The 20,618-nt window shown below is 38.0% G+C and overlaps 1 protein-coding gene across 1 annotated transcript in view; it reads right to left on the bottom strand.

Moving 5' to 3' along the window:
* ITGA9 (integrin subunit alpha 9) overlaps positions 1 to 20,618 on the bottom strand; it is a gene marked incomplete at both ends in the record, with an annotated part of 234,473 nt that overhangs the window by 46,886 nt on the left and 166,969 nt on the right. Inside the window, 3 exons of the mRNA XM_082281815.1 lie at positions 13,683 to 13,790; positions 15,656 to 15,764; positions 18,473 to 18,562. Coding sequence (XP_082137941.1) covers positions 13,683 to 13,790; positions 15,656 to 15,764; positions 18,473 to 18,562 — 307 coding nt within the window. The remainder of the gene's footprint in view (positions 1 to 13,682; positions 13,791 to 15,655; positions 15,765 to 18,472; positions 18,563 to 20,618) is intronic.

The raw sequence follows: 20,618 nt of genomic DNA, 5'->3' as shown, positions 1-20,618 counted from the left end.
AGCCAAAGCAGAAATATCTCACAAGACTAAAAGGAACTGTCTAGCATGAAGCAACATAAAGCTGGTCCTTTCTACTTTAAGTTATTATTTTTTCTTAAACTGAAGATTGGCATTGTTTTTAAAACACTTTAGCTGAAACAGAGAAAGGCACCTCCAGAGGACCAACTCTGAATTTGGAAAAACCTTTTCCTCTCTGCCAGCCACACAGCAATCCTATATGAGGTGGATACTAAATTCAGTGTTTCAGTCCATATTAGGAGGGAAACATGCAAGAAACTAAGCACCTCCTGTTGCCTCCGCTGCTCTGGAACAGACCATCAGGTCACCTATATCCTGTTTTAGCAGCCAAAGGCAGAGGCTACTTCCTATAAGGCAGACACTGCTATTTGGCCTGCAGAATTTGGGGGAATTCAACCAGGCAGAAATTCGATTACACTCATCTGTGTACCCTGTTATCAGTCAGCGTGTGCTGACAGCCAGCAGGCAGGAAAGGATGCAATGCAGCTGAACAGCAATCCATTTCTTTTAGCATTCTTGGAAGTCACAGAGCCACAAAACTGGGAAAAAATTAACAAATAAGTTCTAAATGGGTGGATCGCGCTAAGGTAGAAGCAAATCCATCCTTCTCAAAAGACGGGCCACAGTTGGTTTGGTGGGATATTTTTGAGGGTTTTGGGTTTGTTTGTTTTGTTAGGATGACTGTTAGATACTTACATTTCACATCATCTGTTATTCTCAATTTTTACATGCATAAGGGTTCAGTCAACCAGCCAGAAAAAACAACAGTAACTTTTCAATAAACTTTGTTTTGATGAAATATTCAGCTGCAGAAAGACAACTAGTTAAATAAAATCTTAGCATATAACTCCTGTTTGCGTTATGCTGAAACTGAACTGATTTGTATTTCATGATTGTAAGCCTCATTTTGAGTTTCTTGTTGTTCAAACATGATGCTATCCCAGCCACCTTGTGATACACAGACAAGGAAATATCTGGCTAAATCTTTACAATTTATAGATGCAAGAACTGTACAAGTCTTTGAAATGGAGTAGGAAGCCAGGCTCTTTGTCAGACCTGGAGTTTCAGGGTACCTGGCATACCAGAGCTTTTAGAAAATTTCCATTTCTCAGCAGCCTATAAACAGAAAAGGACTACCCCCAAAGTGGTCCTCCCAGGATCCGGGATCCAACATCTTAAAGAAACAGAAGAAGGGACTTTTTTTGAGCAGTGCATAGGATGTGGAAAGAGATGTGCACTGCCTTTGTAGTCAGTGCAAGAACTACACAGAAGCCACAGAGAAATGTCAACGTCTAACTCCTAACACAAATGAACAACTGGGACAGGAAACAAGTGGGACAAAAGGGAGGCTGTCTTAAATCCTACATTAAGACTACAGATTGGGAAGAGAGGTACCAAGCAGAAGTAGCCTTGCAGCGTCCCAAGAAGAGACTTCCAAGGAGCTTTGTTGGAGCTATCTCTGCTGAAGGTTGTTTCATCCTGTTTTCCAGAAGCTACTTATAAAGTCCTGAAAAAAATCTTTTGCAGTCTGGTGCACTGGTCTGGTGCATACAGATAAATCTCCTGTACTGGAAGTGTACCTAAAATCTGTACCCAGACAGAAGTAGACAAAGTCCACGTTAGCACATAAAGTAGGCCAAAGAAAAAGGTAAACCAGGCTAACTGCATAGCATCTTCAGCAATTACGTCCATACTACACACTTTCCTATCTTGCTCTGAGTCAGGTCCGGTGGCCTGAATGTGCTGTAGCCACAAATTAATGGCTGACCTAGCAGATTTCACTGAACAGCTTTATATTGCAGAAAAAAATGCCTAATTTCAAAGATCTTAAATTATTTTTTACTTTTTCTTCTCTATATACAATGGTTTATGTCATTACATACAGTCCTGATTACCACACATATCATGAGGTTTTTTGGGGTGACAATGTAAAATTTTTGTAACACAGAAGTAAGTATTACTATCTACTGATCCTAGCCTTCAATTCCTGGAAAACTTTTCTAATTAAAAAAAAAATACATTTTTTGCAAAGAAATTACATTTTCAGAATTTCAATTCTAAACAGAAAAAATTGTAAGGGGGTAGTTGTCTGATGGAAATCCAAACATTGTATAAGATCTTTTCACACAGATTTTATAACTTGATATATTTATTATTTGTCATTTTCATTATTAGAATGAAGCATGCTTTCACTATCTTGAATGTCTTCAACTTTCACGTGAGGCAAAACAACATCAAGAACAAAAGTAAAATTTTCCCACAGAGGTTTTTACTGACAATGGTTTTTTTTTACCATGGTGTCCATGAATAGGGATGTTCCCATTCACTAGCAATGTCTTGTCTTAGGCTGCAAAACACTTAACATCAATACACACATCATGTTTTTTCTAGTTTTTACCTCAATTTCAAAAGCACTTTTGTCAAACTGCTCAGTCCCAGAGTAAAGAAAGGTAAAAAAAATCATTCTGATATTCTCACTGTGGAATATCAGAATGATTAAAGCAGTAGCAAAGCCTGCACTCAGATCTCACGTGCACTCTTGAACACCACTGTATGTCAGAATGGCCTTCAACATTTCTCAATAACAACACATTATTGTCAGGTGCCTCACTTAGACACCTGTGGCACTTGAAAATCACCACCTTTCAGACAATTTTAACTGGACATCCAAAATCTAAGGGACTGAAAATCATTACTCAGTCCTGAACATCTAAATATATGTATATGTGCGTGTGTGTGTGGTGTGTGTTTGTGTATATATATATATATGTGTAGTCTCCTACTGTATTCAACACGTGCATATACATGTAACATGCATAAATATAAAGAGATACAAACCAGAACATTTGTAATACACAGACTGTAAATGGCACCTTGCATAACAGGCCTCTACATGTCACCATAACTCTGCAAAGACTAGTAATATTACTAATCTATCATCATGCAGAGTAGCAGAAAATCCCTCATACTGCCTATACTACCCATTCCAACCCACATAATTCTCTGATTTTATGATTCTATAAATGGCCACACACTCATTCAGAGACAAGTTAGTCTCTAGCTTTGTTAATTTACTGTAAGGTGCTCTCCCTTGAAAAGCCTGTGAACATGCTTGAGAGATGTTTAAATAGGACTGCCTGTACAATGGGTTACTCTGCCAACTTTTTGTTGTCAGCACAAACCACTAAATTTCTCAGAGACGAGATATAACCACTGGAGAAAGCATGCACATTACTTCATGCTTTTAAAATGCTTTGTCTGTAACAAGGAAGAAATTGTTGCAGGATGACTTTAATGGATTCTGAGTATTTGAATCTGACTGACTTTTTTCTTGCTATGTTATGGGTTGAGCAGAGGCAAACCCATAAAATAGCAATGGTTTTTAATCATGTAAGATTACACCACTCTTGAGAAAAAGTGGCAGGAGGACATTTCAGAATGAAACAGTTGTATGCAAAACATATCATGTACACTCCACACACATCACATCCTAAAAAGCCTGCAGGATATTTAATAGGGCTGTATGAGAATAGCATGTTGAATTTATTACATACACAGGGATCATCATCTCTGACTTTCCCTGCACGTGTAGGGATTTATGAGAATACTTGGGCTTGGTTTGCAGCTCCAAGAACGAGGTACCAGCGCAAGGGGGAAAATCACCACACATTTTCCTGGAAACACAGAGGATAATCAAGAGCTGCCAATGAAGCCAGGTCACCTGGGAGTGGTTGGAGTTTCCAGGACAAATAATACACCTGCTGCCTCAGCACGTTCTCGTTCTGCTGTCAGCACTGTTTCCCACCTTCAGGGTACTTGCAATATCATCTCTGCTCATCTGTAGCTACACTCAGAATATGGCAATTTATAGCAAGCCTTTGGGGCCTTTCAGAAATTGTTGGGCTTTAGCAAACATTTAGCAAACAGTTTAAGCATTTAGGCCACATTATCTGTAACATAAACTTCACAGGTGAACTAAAAGCCAGTGGCCCCTTTTAGATTTAACCTCAACCCATTAACATGCATCAAAGGCAAGACCTCCCATTTTTTCAGGGCCCTATATCCTGCACAAGATGTCAACATGGGAGAAGGAAATGAAATACAATTTCAAAATGGGCTGGACAGGACAGTTGAGGACCAAGCACAAGAAGTGGATTAGCAGCTGGGGTTAAGTATGTGCAAGTGATAGGAATCTCTTAGAAGAATGAGACAGAAAAACAGGAGGAAAACTGGCTGTTGCTTCCAACAAAGCATTATGTACAATCTCCCTGTGCATGTAAGAAGCTGAGGGCTATTCCTGTATTTAATGACTGACATTTTACAAGATAAATGGGCGAGCAAATGTGTATCTTCAGCTCATTACTTATATGAGCAACACTAGATTTCCACCAATGCAATAGAATTCATTATGGTATTAAAACTTAAGGTTTCCAGGCTCTTCCAGTAAGTCTGGGATTCCCCTCTTGAGATAAATCATCACTAGTTGTGGAGTAGGGCCTGGAAGCCAGCAGAACTAAGCTGATACAAAGCAAGTATGAAGGTGGAATCCAGATGTGAATGCATGTGATAAAACCAAACCCACATCCCAACCTCAGAAAAAGTGTGTGGGCAAGTTCAGGGAAAACATCATGAAACACAAGATATTTGGAACAGCAATTTTACTTGCAGGAAACATGCTCAAGGTCTGAACACAGGCCAGTCATTTCACAACATTTTTAACATTGTTCAACTCTGTAATGGATGCCTATCTCATCATCCCTGGACTGTACTGATTCCAAAGGACAAGGAGTTTGGCTGTGGTCTGGAAATTGCTGGCAGAGAGTTTTTATGTATTTTCCCCTGTACGTTTTTTTAAACTGTTTTATTTATGTATGAATAACTAATCAGTGGTTCAAGTTTTCAAACTTGAAAAATAAATAACAGATATGTTTGTCTGTCTTTGTTGCTAACCATAGCACATTCATCCTAGTATTAGGGAAAACATGTATACATGTATTCTGATTCAAAGATACTGATTCACCCTTTATTTGGTGAACAAAGAATTGACAGGCAGGGTTAATCTAACATGTCACACTGAGAAAAAAAGGGTACTGACAAGAAATTCCAGACAAGGTCAGACTTTCAACAGCAGACAAATAAGTTATGTAAATATGTTATCTGACTACTTGCACCATATGCCAAGAATGTTTAATAGTCACAGATAATGAAATATGTTTGAATCAGAGCAGTCCTGTTGATTCTGGTAATAAAATTAAGAGCCACTGAAACAACAGAAAATAATTTTAAAAATTAACCAATTTCACACAGCTCTTGAGAGATTTCAACTAAAAATAGCAATGATGGCAAGGAAAACCAGTAGTCCACAAATCCATTAAGTAACTTTACAAGGCCATGAGAAGAGGCAAGTGGAAACAAAGTGGAGATGCTAAAGCATTCAATCAGCTTAGAGGAGGAGTACACCATAGCTCTGGCTTCTGCTCCTTTAGACAACAGGCAAATGCAGCAGATGTATGTTTGGCATAAATCATGCTAACCTGATTGCAACACTTTTAGATGTTTTTCTGATGCACTTATTATACAGCTTAATTAAATAATCAGGTTTGATAAGCATGATTCCTGAAACATTGGCCTGGTCTTGGCCCTGCAGCCAATTTGCACATACTTAGCAACAATCCCCAGAAGTACTGCTCTCACGAACTAGTGATCCCTATCCATCTTACTGACAAGAGCAAAGATCTTCTCATATAAAGTTCCTGACTTACAAGACAGCAGATTCTTTCCTGGACAGACCTGTATATACCACATGTACACAGTAAGAAGAAACACTGACCATTTGGTATGATTTAACTGTGAGATCCACAGAAGCCTATGAATGAATGATCACCACCTTACACAAAAATCAGTTTACCACTAACATTCATGTGCTCCTTATATATATCGGCCTTTAGCAGATGAAACCCAAGAAAGGGTCACTGAGAAGTACTCTTTGTCTCCCTATGATGAACTGTGAAATGCTTAACTAACATATGAGGCAACAAATAATTCTCAGGGTATGTCTCTATTTAAAAAGCCCCTGAGATCACCTGGCATTTGATGCTTCTTCAGCTAGGTTCTATCTGTCTATAGTACATCCTCTTCTGCAGCTTTACCTATGCTGTATTAAACACAAACAAGCCCATGTTTGTTCTTTACCTAATTGCTGGGCTTTCCCTGTGGGCTGTGTTGATATTAGGATGAGTATCTCTGAAGACTGTGCAGGTAAGCACATTCCCTGGAGGGCTCAAACAGCTCCACTGGGATGTTTCACTAAAGCAGATATTTGAACATATCAGAAAAGTGTCTAAGATCTAAATTCTCTTTAGAGGCAGTGGAGAGAAGGTAGGACTTTTAAGAGGATGATTTTGCTCATCTACTGTAGACAATTGAAAATTAAATGGGTCATCCTCATTAAAAAAAAATTCTTGGGGGGTGGAGGAGATCTATTAAGTTAAGCAGAAGATGTCTTTTGTTTCCAAGACATCCTCAGAGTTTCCTCCAAGAAATGATTTATTGACCATTTTGATACCATCTGGTACCTTGAAGAAGACTGGAATGACGTACTTTCAAAGCCAGGAGAGAAATCCAATAAAAGGTGCTTATTTTCACTCTGATATATGAACAGGGAGGAAAACCCTTCTTTCACCAAATGGGAGCTAGAGTTTATATGCACAGTTACCATTGGTTTTACCTCTTCCTTGTTTTTTGCTCCCTTCATTTAGACCACAAATCTTGTGCATTAGTTACAGAAGAGAAAGGCTGGTCTAAGAGTCAGGATTTAAAACAGGACTATGTGTTAAAAAATTAACCAGTCAGTTATTTTCTGAATTTCCTTCTTCATTGTTTTTAGCAGGAAAAGCTTCACCAGTAGAAAAATGGTGAATTCCTACACTCACTCTTTCAAAAAGAAGGAAAAAAAATTTTAAAAAATTGTAGACTTTCTTTTCATTCAGTATCCTTCAACAGGAGGAGCTTCCTTCTCTGGCTTGGAAGCTTACAGAAAAACCAACTATATGTATTTTTCCCCACACCTCAGCAAAACTCCAATTACTACATGATTACTCCTGACTTGGTATCTGCCAAGCCTCCTGCTTCCTTCATCATTTTGATAACAGGTTATTTACATATCCATTATATTTCATGTCCTTCTTTATCTGAAATTTCCTTTTATCAAAAGGCAAATCTGCCATCTTTTTCAAAATTGGAATTCACATATTCGGCCAAAAAAATAGGAGCTATGGGCCATTCACAAAGTAGCAACATTTTCAGCTGACCCAAAATATTAATCAAACTTCCACTCATTTGAAAGGCCATGATATTTTTCAGGGCAGTGTTGTAAAATTTCAATAACTAAGTAATTTGACAAATTTCACTTTAGTTTAGAAGCTAATCATGAGCAGGCCACAATTGGACAAGAACATTGTGTTGCTGTGGCCTGATTTAATATATGGATCACTGTGGTTTTTTCCCATGTGTCAATGGCCTTGATTTTTATATTATTAGACTTTCTTGAAAGACAATTCTTTTTTACATTCAAAATGCATTTTCCAAAAACATCTTCTTTAGAATTTTCAAAAAAATTCACTGCTTATACAAATACCATAGCACTTTCATTTCTAGAAGATTTGGTCAAAACAACTAGAAAGTGTAAAAGAAATTGTTCAAATCTGTTTTCACCTAAAGATCCCAACTAGGAAGTAACAGAAAACTTTATTCCATGTTAAGAAGTTTTGCTCCATCTTCAAGGACACACTCAGCAATAGATGAAAAGATTATTTTGAAACACTGGCAATGCTGTGAGCTCTGACCGAGGCACAGCTTTTTAATAGTGATTCAGATGGCAAAAATGCTGGGGTTTTCAGATTTATTTTAAGGTCTTAACTCAGGAAAAACCTTAATTTTATGGCTGGGTAGCCTTTCCTGTATAAAAATGGAAACTTAAAAGAGAGGAAAGTTCCTCTTTGCCTAAAGAGTTTCAGTTCACCATGCTGACATTAGGAACTCCTTCTGAGCTGCTCTGCAGTCCTGTCACAGTGTATGCTTCTGCCTGTCTCCTCACAGCCATCCTGGACCTGGCAGATGTACTAGTTTCTCCTGCAAGGGACAGGGCTCCTAGGCAAAGACAGATTCAGTTGATATCACAGAGGTGTTCTACACTGGGGGTGGGGCAGGGAACAACTCCAACTGCCTAAGCAAAAATGTTTTGGAACAGTCATTTAAAAAGCAATTAAAGTGAAAGAGACAGGAAGGTCAGAAAGTATCTGTAGAATTTTCTGTACAAATTTCTGTACAATACGTTCCCTGGAATGAATAATTTCCTCCAGTAATCTAGCTATGCCTTTAAATATGGTGCCAAAATATGTGTATGCCAGTGTGTCTGTAACAATCATTGAAATGAAGAGACTACAAGCAGGATGACTAATACAAAGGGCTGAAATGAATGTTGCTGTAAGTGCAAAATGTTCCTTTACAATCTTTCTGTCAAATGTGGTAACCAGCAGCAGCATGATCTGGTGCTGGAAAAAAAAAAAATAAAAAGCCGTATTGAATACAATCAGCAAATATTTCTGTCTTCACAAGTTGGGACTGCACATATATGTTTCAGAGACAAGAGATGAAATGTCAAATGACATAAATAAATAACTTCAAACCATCTACCAACAACTAAGATGTTTTCTACATAATTATATCAATATACAGGCTTGCCTCTGTATGTGGAGCATGTGTTGTGAGCTTGATAATGTCAACATATGCCTCAAGGAACACTCACGCCCAACCACACTTTAGAGACCTTTGACAGTCCTTCTTAGCTTAAAGTTTTAAACACCAGCTTTGCAGCAGACAAAGCATCTTATTCCTATGCTAGAAAATAAAACCTACAGACAATAAGCAGAAATTACATTTAAGGTTTTAAAATTGACAATATTTCTTTTACATTCTAAAAGTGAAGAAAAACCTCAATTAGTTTGGGACCTTTCGTGGAATGAGACAGCAAGCTTTAACTCTTCTCCTTAACTTCTTTCTGCTCCTTACAGATATTACTGTGTAAATGCTGGAAGAAGTTACATGACTGCTATACAAACTGGCCTTAAAAATGTAACCTGTCATCAGCCAGCACTTGGAGCTCTGGGACTGACTCCATTTTACTTTTTCAGTATTCACAGGAAGAGATAAATGTTTATTTTACACAGCTTTCCCTAATGAACATGACAAGCATTTCTAGAGTCCTATGCTCAGGCAGCTGTCAACTTAAAAGGCAACCCGTAAAAGTAATTCTCTTCAATTCTTCCATTAATTCATTCAGCTTTTCTTTACTTTTTCAAATCTTACTGATACCCAGCTATCATAAAGGCACAATCCAGGTCTCACCCATGTAGAAAGAGGTGTGAAGTGGATATGCCAAACATAATAGGACAACTGGAGGACTTCTGTTTGTCCTTCCGAGAAAGACTTTTTATTTTGCTCCCTAATCAAGAAGTGATGGCCTGGGCTAACTGGCCCATTTATGGTTGATGGGGACGGGAGTCACAGGACTGAAGTTTAACCCATTTTTCACTCTCTGTAAATAATTCTCAAGATCTGAGTTTAGAAGCCTAGGGAAAATCAGGGAAACTAGATGGTTTCTGTATTATCAGTGGAGACTGGCAAGTGCTTCTCCAGAGCTGCTTCTATGCCCTTCTATCCATTAATTGCTAGAGTAAGAGAACATCGTAATTTAAATATATTCTATTAACAGCAATTACTAAAACAGTAATTACTAGACTTAGATATCAAGAGTTGCATGCAAGGAGGGACCTTGTCATTAAAAAACTGAGAACAGCATTTCTTTCCCTCTTTCTTCCAAATTCCCTTTTATATCATTGCCTAGATTGCAAACTTTCTGAAGAGACTGTCTTGCAACATATGCATCTTACTTTCCAACAAGATTCTTATCTCAGTGATGCTGATAACACGTTTTTTTAAATTCTTGATATTGATTCACCCAAACAGGCTCTGCTTGGTCCCTCCAGAGGAGGGAAGAGGATCATCCAGTTCAAATAGACAAGTGTGGTTTCCAACTGTTAATCCCTCATAGTTGTATTTACCTTCAATGAAAATAAAATAAACCAGAAGGCAACAATCTGATCCAGCTCCATAAAGCCAGCAGCAGAATAATCCTGGACACATTGCTAATTTATGAGCAGCTTCAGGAAATACACCCTGGTTAACTTGGTAGGAATTCCCATTGTGAAAATCTTTTTGGCAATCCTAAAAAGCAGCTCCTTGGCTAGCAAGTCAGGTAGTGCTTCCCTTGCCCTTGTGTATCCCTAGCTGGATACACAAAGGAAATTACCGATCTTTTAGTTCAAAACCAAAAACATACACAAATACAACAAGTACTGTTTTCCTTCCTGGAAGAATAGATCATCAATGGCATGAAGAGTGGAAATATACTTTTGTGTTAAGACTAACTTCTCTTGTTTTGTGAAGCTCTTCTATGTCATCATCTATACTGTTCTATCACAACACTTTTACTAACAAGCTGATGTATTTAATTTCTTATGTTTTTAACCTGGCTGGTTTTTAACTTTTGCAAGAAAGCAAATACAAAAGTACATAAAAACAAACAGCTACTAATTTGACTTAAGTACTTCCAAAATATCATTTACCACTGCAGAATCTGAGTATTTACTACGTAAAACCAGTGTCAGAGGTGAAATTTCCTAGATAAAATGATTTGAAAATTTCTAGTATCTCCTATTCATTAAAACATTTTAATAGGGAGGAAGTTCAATTTTTGGGGGGTTTTTTTCCCTAGTTTTCTTACAATTATCCATTTTTTTGTTTACTTCTGGCTTTTATTGTTGATTCATTCCCTTTATATATTGGGGGCTTTGTCGGGGGAAGTGCTGCAGAAACTGCAGTATTGCTCCCAATAGTCCTTGAATTGTGTCTGAACATCTCTAAGACAGAACTCCAAATGTCAAAATTTTTCCATGATCTGAATTTGCCTCAAAGAAAATGTTAAAACAGTTTCTGCAATAAAGCCAAAAGATCAGAACAGCAGGAAGAGAGGAAGCATGAGGGCTGTCATTTCCTCAGACCAGCAGATAATACTTCCTATTAACACCTCCCAGAGATACAGACCGTTCCAGTGAACTATATGTGACTGTCTTCCTGCTATTAATTTTTGTGCCTGAAAGACTAGCTCACTCAACACAATACGAGGGAGTTTGCTCCTGAAACTATCTTGTGTGGTTAATGTGTATTTGAGACAAACTCTAGTGCTTTAACTATACATTTTGACTCATAAATTTCACTGCCTTACTGTGTATCAGAGAAGTGGCAATAGAATTACTAGCTTTAAAATAAAAACCATTATGTCATCAAATCCCAAGTGCTGTATCAACAGTGTATTTTACAGATAAATGACAATTCCTAATCCTCTGTATTAATGAGAGCTATTTTTAAAGTTTTGTCATCACTGACAGCTAGAATGGCTGGATCACAGGCATAAAGAAAATAATTACAGAAACACCTGCACTGTCTGAAAGGATTCTATTACCTTACTATCTTTATTGCAGTCTAGATTCTGGGAAGTTCAAAATAAGCAAAAGCTTGAAACATTTAATGACTATGCTTACAAAAGTTGTCTTGGAAAAACAGCTGTTCTAAACCATTTCCTAAAGTTCATCTCCTTTTAGGTTTCTTTGCTTAATTGTATTTGTTCTACGAAAAGTTGAAAATCTCCATGATTTTAGTTCCCTTTTCAGTTAATAAAAACTCACTGGGACAGAGGCAGTAGGAAAGAGAGTGGGATTCTTTCTCTGTTACAATAGTAAGACCTGGGATACATTGGTACTAGTAAGATTTGGGATACATTGGTTCAGTGCCTGGCCCTGACACAAATTTCCTGTGTAATGTCAAGCAAACTATTTGGTGTTTCAATTATGTATCTGTAACACAAGGATAACCACTATCCTAGACAGGATTTTCTTGGCTAACATTTATTAACATGCTAGAGGTATTTAGAAAGTCATGTAGGAGAATTCTACTGACCATATACCCAAAATCAGCAGTCAAAATTACTGGAATGCCAGTATATCAGTCAGACATCTCTCATAAAAACATACTTGCCTACTACCTGCAAAGACGTCTCACAACAGCGGTTTAACATTTCTACAAAAACATACTTCAAAGTACAATTCAGTCAAATAATGTGCAGAGAAATGCAACTTGTTGTTGGGAAAAAGCAATACAAACTATGCTAGCATTTATTACCACAATACCACCACCCAGCTGGAACCTCCTTTATAGGATGACTGACTTTAGAGGAGATATCAACATTTAGGGAGACAAAATCCATTAAGAAGATTCCCACCTCTCTGCAGCTGCTGTGAACACACCCTCTCTCCTACAGCACGCAGAGACCAGGGAACAAACAAGGAAATGGGTCATGATGCTTTGGCAGGCAATGTGTCAAAGAAAAGGTGATCTTCTGCATATAAAGCTGGACTAAATAAACATTAAAAGGCAATGCCACAGAAAATGATACATATGCTGGAGAACTAATTAAGTCTGGTTGGAGAATTTACTCAATCTATACACTACTGTTGCTTCATACAATATCCCAATATGTTTCTCAGTCATTCTGTCTTTAGTGCCCATCTGTAAGCCATATCGATATTTATCTCATACCTTCCAAAAGCAAAAATCTTGGAAACCTGCTTAGAAAGATCTTTCAGATCTATATTTACACATATTCAGTGACACTGTTACCTACATATTAGGTAATATTTTTCAGCCAAAAGGCTAGAAAAGTATTACCAACAACATGAAAGTATAATACTTCTTTTCAATTATTCCAAAGAGCTGGTTTCATTTCACAAAAGCAGATTACTCTGAATTTCAGCAATAAATTTACCTCAGTAGTAAGGTTTCCCCTCTTTTGGCCACTACAGTGTAAATGATGGTATTTTAGTGGTCTAACAAAGGCTTTGAAATAAATAAATAAATAGATAGATAAATAAATAAATATTAGAAACTAAATCTAAGAATTTGTCTACCACAGTCTATGTTGAATTTCTTTGAAATTGACACAAAATAGTCTTTTGAAAAGCATTGTGTTGAAAGAATAACTTTCTCTATTATTTACATTTGTTAAAAGAACATTCAAAAAGAGCAAATTATAACATGGACTATAGCAAAACAGATATTGATAATGTATTCAGACCTAGCTGATGACCAAGAAAAAGCCCAGGGAATCTGAGTCAGCTTGATAAAGCATCCTACTGATAATACATCCACCATTTAATCCTCCCTCAGTCAGGGAGAACTGATTAAGAGACAATCCTCTTTGCAGGTGTGACTTGCGGAAGTATTCTCTATATTTCCTTCAGCATTAGCCTGACTTAGTTTTACACAGCATTGCAGGAAACCAAGAACATACAACCAGTTGTCTTTGCCCTAGGTGAGGGAGAACAGTCAACAGCTGGAGGGGTACAGCTACTTAAAATCTGGCCACAGATGCAAAGACCTTTTGTGTTAAAAAGCAACTGACTCACTGAGTTTTGGTGGACTTCTTTTGTTTTAGTCATCAGTAGGTCTCAGTGCCTCTCTGCGCTCAGAGCACATCGTAACATACTCACCATCATCTGCTGAATATGAAATATTTCATCTCCAGTGGCAGAGAGGCGGTTTGGAATTGAAATGTTAAGAAAAGCTCCAGGAAGAGTGCTTGGTCCAGCATTGTACACCTGTAAGAGAAAAAATGAATACAAATAAAATTACATACATGACTTCTCATAAATGGGAAGCTACTGTAGATTCAGAGCTGAGTACAGGTAAATTTGAAGAAATACAAGTACTTTGCAGGTTTTTCAATGTTTTCAGACTAAGACTTATTTTTCAAGAGTCAGAATTAAGTCAGAGCATTAGCTTACCTAACAGTCTTCATGTACAGCTCACATATCAAAGGAGAAGCAGTTTTGCAGGATAATTGCCAGTCATCAATACAAAGGGCTTGTAATAGATCCAGTTACAGCAGCGAAACACAGCATCAGTTAATTTTGGCCACATCACAAGAGTTTGTTATAACAAACCATCCATATATTTTGCCACATCAGGAACCCATCTAACTGCCATGTGAAGTGTAATATATAAGTAACTCTTGAATAATGCTGAGATGCTATGAGGTATTTATTGAAAGCTTCTTACACCTGTCTTTTTAGTGTCCTCATCTCTTCCCTGTACTGTACTCTTCCCTTCCCTGTACTCTTATCAGTAGTGTTATAAATATTTTGATACTGGGGCATTTAGCAAGCCTGAATTCCTAGCACAGACATGTGTTTGTCCTCTTGGATAAAGGCTGCCCACTCCTCTGCTCAATGACCATGCCACTAAAAAGAATTACTCCTCCACTTTTAACTTGTGACCTCATCTAAGATGTGGCATGTGAGTAATTAGGGCTCTTTACTCAGCATATGAAGAAAGGTGAAAGAGAAACAAATGGTAGCAGCTTTAATCCTATGGAAGCGACATGCCCTGTTTGCAATTCTTGTCATAATATATTCAGATAAAGGACGTATGCCATCCCTGCACACTGCAATAATGGTATCCAATCAAGAACACATTGTACAGTGTTGAAGCAGGATGCTCTGCCTGAGTGGGGGTAAAACAGCTCAGACTAAACCCTATTTGTGAAAGTTACCCATGATGGATGGAGAAGAGTGGTCACGCTGCTTTTGGTATTAAAGACTGCTGAGACCAGGCTGACTCATCAGTCGCAAAGTTAAACATTCAGACAGCATTTCCTGACAAAAACTGGTACCAGTGAGGATGTGACAGGCAAAGTTTCTGATAAAGGAATCAACAAATGATAGTACGGATAACTTGTCTAAAGCTGCTAGCCTAAAAACACATTAATGACAGTTGATCACTTTACACTATAAAAGCCCAGTCCCACTTTTTATCAGCAGGGACTTCTAACACACCACTTCCAGGAGAGTGTGGAGATTCTTCCCTTTAGTGGAGATGTCCCTCAAGGTTTCTCCTTGAGGCTGAGCAAAAGAGATTTGCCCACAGTAGTTGGTATGAGTGAGTAACATCAATCTCTACTTAACAATTATTAAGCTTTTAAATTATTGATTTAATAAATAGTGCAAAATAGTATTAGTAAAACTATCTATATTGTGTGGTAAATAATTCTGATTACAGTATTTTAGTCTAGTCACTATCATCATCAATTTAAGTAAATAATTTATGTTATGAATGTAAATATATTTTGTTTTGTCATCCTTAATCCTGCAGGACAAAGTTACACAGTCTCTATTTCATCTATATAACCTTTAGACAAAAACAGTTGAGCAAGTCTGGGGCTAGAATTGGATCCAGTTACACCTAGTCTCCTCTCTGAGAAGTTTAGAAAGCAAGGGAGTCCTTTCTGAACCTCATAACTCAACAAGAGGCTCTTCTTTATAAACCTCATCCGAAGCTCCCATTCTGCCCATGACTGTGATTTGAAATCATGCACAAAAGCCCATACCACACTCAGAATTAAATAGATACAAAACAAGAATGTGCTGTCAAGCAGGAAAGCAGTCAAAATAAGGATGAGTTTTACCTGCAGTGTGAAGTTAAGAGACTGGAAAAGGCATTCATGGTTTTCCAACTGAACAAAGTTGGACGCTTTCACAGAATCACCATAGAAAAATGAAGTAGGGAAGACTTCTCTGTAAGATCAAGACACAGATATAGTAAGCTGACTTTGTGACCAAAATGAAATATATTTGTGTCTAGCTGAATTGCACCCCTTGCTTTCTAGTCACATGAAACTCTATGGGACCATTTAAAATTAATCTGGTTTTGGTGATTTGATTTCTTCTTGGCAACATTAGACTACACAAGTGGCATCTCAAATGACCTGGGTTAACATCCCATCAATGAAGCAGACTTCTTTTGATTACTTATCCCTTTTTCTCCTTTCCTATCACAAAACCTCCTCTCTGGGGTCCCCTGCCATGGATGATTTGTGCAAGCTTGGATTAACACAGGAAATCATTGCACTGCCAAGTTAATCTGAAGAAACAGTATCTAAGAGGAATACTTTAAGATACATACTCACTAAAGTAACATTGTAATTTTATTTAACATTTACATAGCCTTTCAGGAATAAACACTTGGTTAATTACCGAAGTTTTACTACCTGTATTGTTAGCAGATGGTTAAAGGAAAGAGTAGAGGGAGATAACCTGCTTTTAACTAGAGTGGAGCAATCCAAGTTTCCTCAACCACTATTATAATCTAATCACACAATAAGATGCAGTAGGATTTTATCAGAAATTACTTTGCAGAAGCAAAACACAGTACCTGAAAATCCTGCAGAAGAGGACTAGGAGTGCTTTAAGCACCCTTTAAGTCTCCTTCCAATCTCAGGCTGCTCCACTGTCTGGAAAGGGTCCTGGTGTAATTTCAGACAAACCTTAGTCTTCTCTACTGCCTAAAACTCTGCTTCCTTCCCAAGTTGTCCTTTGGAGTCAGAGCATTTTGAGACAGGATTTTAAGCCTGTTTAGATACATTTCCTTTTTTCCTGCCTGCATCCTATGCCAGGGATTGATAGGGGAAACAGTGAAAGATAGATTTTCTCCTCCCATTTACAGTGTTGTGCCAGAAGATTTCTCCCCAGTACAGTACAAGCCATTCTGAGCTATTTATAACCAGGAATGAAGCTTGCTCCTCTAGATTCAAATGTTGGACAATTAAGCTAATAAAACAAGCTTCAAAAAGATACTGTCCAAGAAAAAGAGCACTACTAATGTTACCATGCCTGGGAATGTGCCCTCCAATAAACCCAACTTTTCTCTGCCAGTTGGACTTTTCTGTGAACTTCAATTAACTAAGCCTCATCTATGAGAAAGAAAAATATAATCCACACAGGCACTTGGGTGGAGTTTATAAATTCAGAGACCTTGTGCTTCAAAAAGTACATTTTGAAGAGAAAGAAGATAAAGCAATTTTTATTACGTTTTGGCATGCAGTATTCTGTAGGTAACAAACAGAGACCTAAAGACAGAGATGAAAGCATTCATCTCCATAAAGCTGAACAAAAATCCATCTGTATCAAAGCACCAAGAAGCAAGAGTTAAATTTCTAAAGAATTTGTAACAATGAAAGCATTCAAAAACTTTCAGAACATGCTGCTGAGACTGTACTCTCAATATAGAGGAGATTTTTGTCCTTGCTGGTCATCTTGTGAGGTTTGACAGCACACTTCCTTTCTCTGAGCAGGCTCAAATATACCTTTTACCTATTCTGACTGATGTTGGCAGTAATTAAGGATTTTATTTCTATCCAACAAGATGAGCTTTATGAGGCAAAACCCAGCCTAGGTCTTGAATCAGAGTTTATTCAGCTTTTCAATCCAATCACATGTCAGTGCAGGTTAACTTTTTTCTACACATGTAGCATAGTGGTCAAGGGTATATTTGACTTCTACTGATGCCAACCTGCACTGGTCATTTAGACAATATGAGTAGTCTGGAAGTTGCCATAGATGGTGGCTAAACCAGACACTGACTCTCTGGGGGCACTGTTGATGAGTTTTTGCTTCTCCAGTTTAGGAATTAATGCAAACTTTCTCGGTGTACATGAATGCTAATGCATCTTCTGTGACCAGGTCCCCCAATTTCAACTCAAGCACTGTTTATGCTAGAGAATGGTCTGACTTTTGAGACTGACCACAAAGTTTTCATTCAAGGCATAAGATCATGATGTCAAGTGGAAGGGAAGAGCCCCAAGTACAAAGGCAGGAATTTGCACGTGTGCAGCCTAAGGGAGAGAACACAATGGCTACATGTTATACAAGTATTTCAGTCAAAGTGTGAGTGATGCTCTGCAGTTCGTACTCAGATGCCTCACAGACTAGGGAATAGAGGAAATGGAAAAATAAACAGAAGCAGAAACAAATTCTGTTTGTGAAATTAAACAGAAAGGCAAACAATTAGACTTCACCAAGCTCCTTAAAATTCCAGAACATTTAACCGTAACCTTTGGCCTGGTGACTTTCAACCATTTCCTTAAAGCCATGCCCTAAGGAACAAGATGTAGTTTACTTGTTATTTTTTAATTTAAGGTCCACCATATCTACAGCATCACTTGAATTCAAACATGATTACTAAAATAAATTTGATGGTAACTAATTAACATTAATTAGGAAGTAGTGAGAATGAGGTAGTCTTGGAATTAATAAAATTTCCAGCTATTGAATGAGATTGAATGTCCAGAGTCTGGGACACAAGGAAAAAGCAACAGTCTGGCTACATGTGAACAAAGAGAAGAATTATTTTTCACTGGAAGACACTCAGATGTTATTCTTAGGATGATGGTGATGATGATGATTATTATTCTTGTTGTTGTTTTCATTTGGTGACTGGTACTTACCCACTGATCGATGAGTCCACTTCATGCATCAGGGGCACTGACAGGATTAGAGTATTATCATGCAGATATTCAGTGTGTTCTAGGTTTCCACTACGACAGAAAGGAAAAACAAACATACTGCAAATTGACAGTCTTTGCAATATATCACAGTTTCACAGCTACCATCTCTCTGCCTTGTACTCTGAGCCTCTCTATTTGAGATACCAGCTCCTTAAGAATGTTCACCCAACCTTGGAGAGGGCACACACAAAAAGCATGAATTTTGTGGCTGGGACATGAACAGGCTCATAACAAAAAAATGAATATTGGAACCAAGTGTGAATTCAAATGTCTATGGTAACTACAGCAGCGATCATACACAGTGGAGAGAAACAAGAACATTTAGACTTCCATGCAAGGGTTCATTTTCTCCCAGTCTGATTGCACATCAGTTTGTGACAGATATACACACCTCACAGAAGGACTTGACTCACTAAATGAAAAAATGCTTTCAGTGTACCTGCATTGTACTATAGCACTGCAAGCAGGTTTTGGGCAAGACCCTCGTAGTGAACTGGCCATAATCTCTCAGCAATTCCACCCTCTCTTTCCATCTCTTCCTGTACATAGCTGCCAAAATGAAAGCACTTCTACTTTACATTGTCAAAGGCAGTTGCCTCAGCCGGTCAAAACCAAAAAGAAGAAAGAGAAAGTGAGAAATTATCTCTCACTTGAGTCAGTTTGTTTCAGTGTGAACACTTTATGTATGAAGTCTAGGAAAGGTTCTTGAAATGCATATCTAGCATGCAAACCTGCAACTATTCTAATTCTGATGATAAGTCTGCTTGTTGGGTGACAGCTCAGAACAACAGTCTTGAAAGATTTGTTACATATATTTTCAATTTCTTCAGCAGTGACTCTGGAATCACTTTTGCCTTGCAGTTCGTCGGATTTACTCACAAATCAAACTGGCAAAACGAGATATGATCATATTTATTTGAGGACAGTATCACTGAGGCAACAGCAGGCAGTAAATTCCCAAGTGATACCATGCAGGTTATGAGTTGCTCAGGTTACAAAAATAGAGCCTGCTGGCTACGTACCTGCTTAGATACAGCTCAGCTTTCTGCAACTGACACATTTCCTATGTCTGCTGATAAAACTATGGCCCAGATAGAAAACCCCACAAACTTTCACTCCTGGGACAAAATGCCACTTAATAAAAGCTTTTCCTCTGAACAGGCTCACAGAAAAGTCCAAAATGGAGACATTTCTCATCCAACATAAATACTGAGATACCATGGTGGCAAACAGAATAAGCAAGTAGAATTCTGTACAGCGTTCATAGGTAAGTTCTTATGTGTTTCAAATAGAGTAAAGGTACTGTCAAAAAAGGAGAACACAACTCAGTGAATCTAGCTCTAGAAAAACAGTTCACACCTGGAAGCAAAGAAGAAGGTTTGTTGCTTTTTTTAAAACAACCAAATAGTGTAAGAGCAATAAAATGCAATATTTACTTCTTTCTCCAATTGTTTCAATAACGAACCAGTCTCTTGTAACAGATTCTACTGCCAAATTTGCAGCTACACAGGACAGGCTCAAGCAGACACTTGAAGGGCAACCCTTGCTTTCCCATGACAGCGTGACATAGCTTCCCTGTTCAGCTATTTCTGCCAGACTAGCTCCAGTTCTATGTGGAAACAATGCTCTCGCCTATTGCAGTCTGACTGCAGCACAGATACTTTCTCTCCATTTCCCTATCAGTGACTTTACTTCAGGGCTCCCTGCAACTCTTATGGTATAAAGATTTTGTTACACTTATTTGACAGAGAGTGAATTGAACAATTTGCCTAAAGTCACAGAGAAAATGAGGGTAATCAGCATCGAGACCTGCACTACTCTCTTTGGAGGTTCAGCTGAATCCTCCAAAACATAACTATCCTCTCTCATCCTTCTACAATGAGAAACTTTCTTGTAATATCTCTAAGCATTCACTCAATGTGTAAAACTTACTGTTTATTTCTTTGCTCATCTAAAGGCACAGACTAACACTTCTCACTGGTAGGGTACAGAAATACAAGAAGTGATGTTATAGAGGGAAGTCCTGTGCTATCCAAGGTTGGAAAACACTGGCTGGGCAAATTTAAAGCACTGCTGACCCATCTTT

Source organism: Coloeus monedula (genome assembly GCF_965178545.1).
Source record: "Coloeus monedula genome assembly, chromosome: 1".
Lineage (NCBI taxonomy): Eukaryota > Metazoa > Chordata > Aves > Passeriformes > Corvidae > Coloeus > Coloeus monedula.
This window is presented reverse-complemented; position numbering and strand designations above follow the sequence as displayed.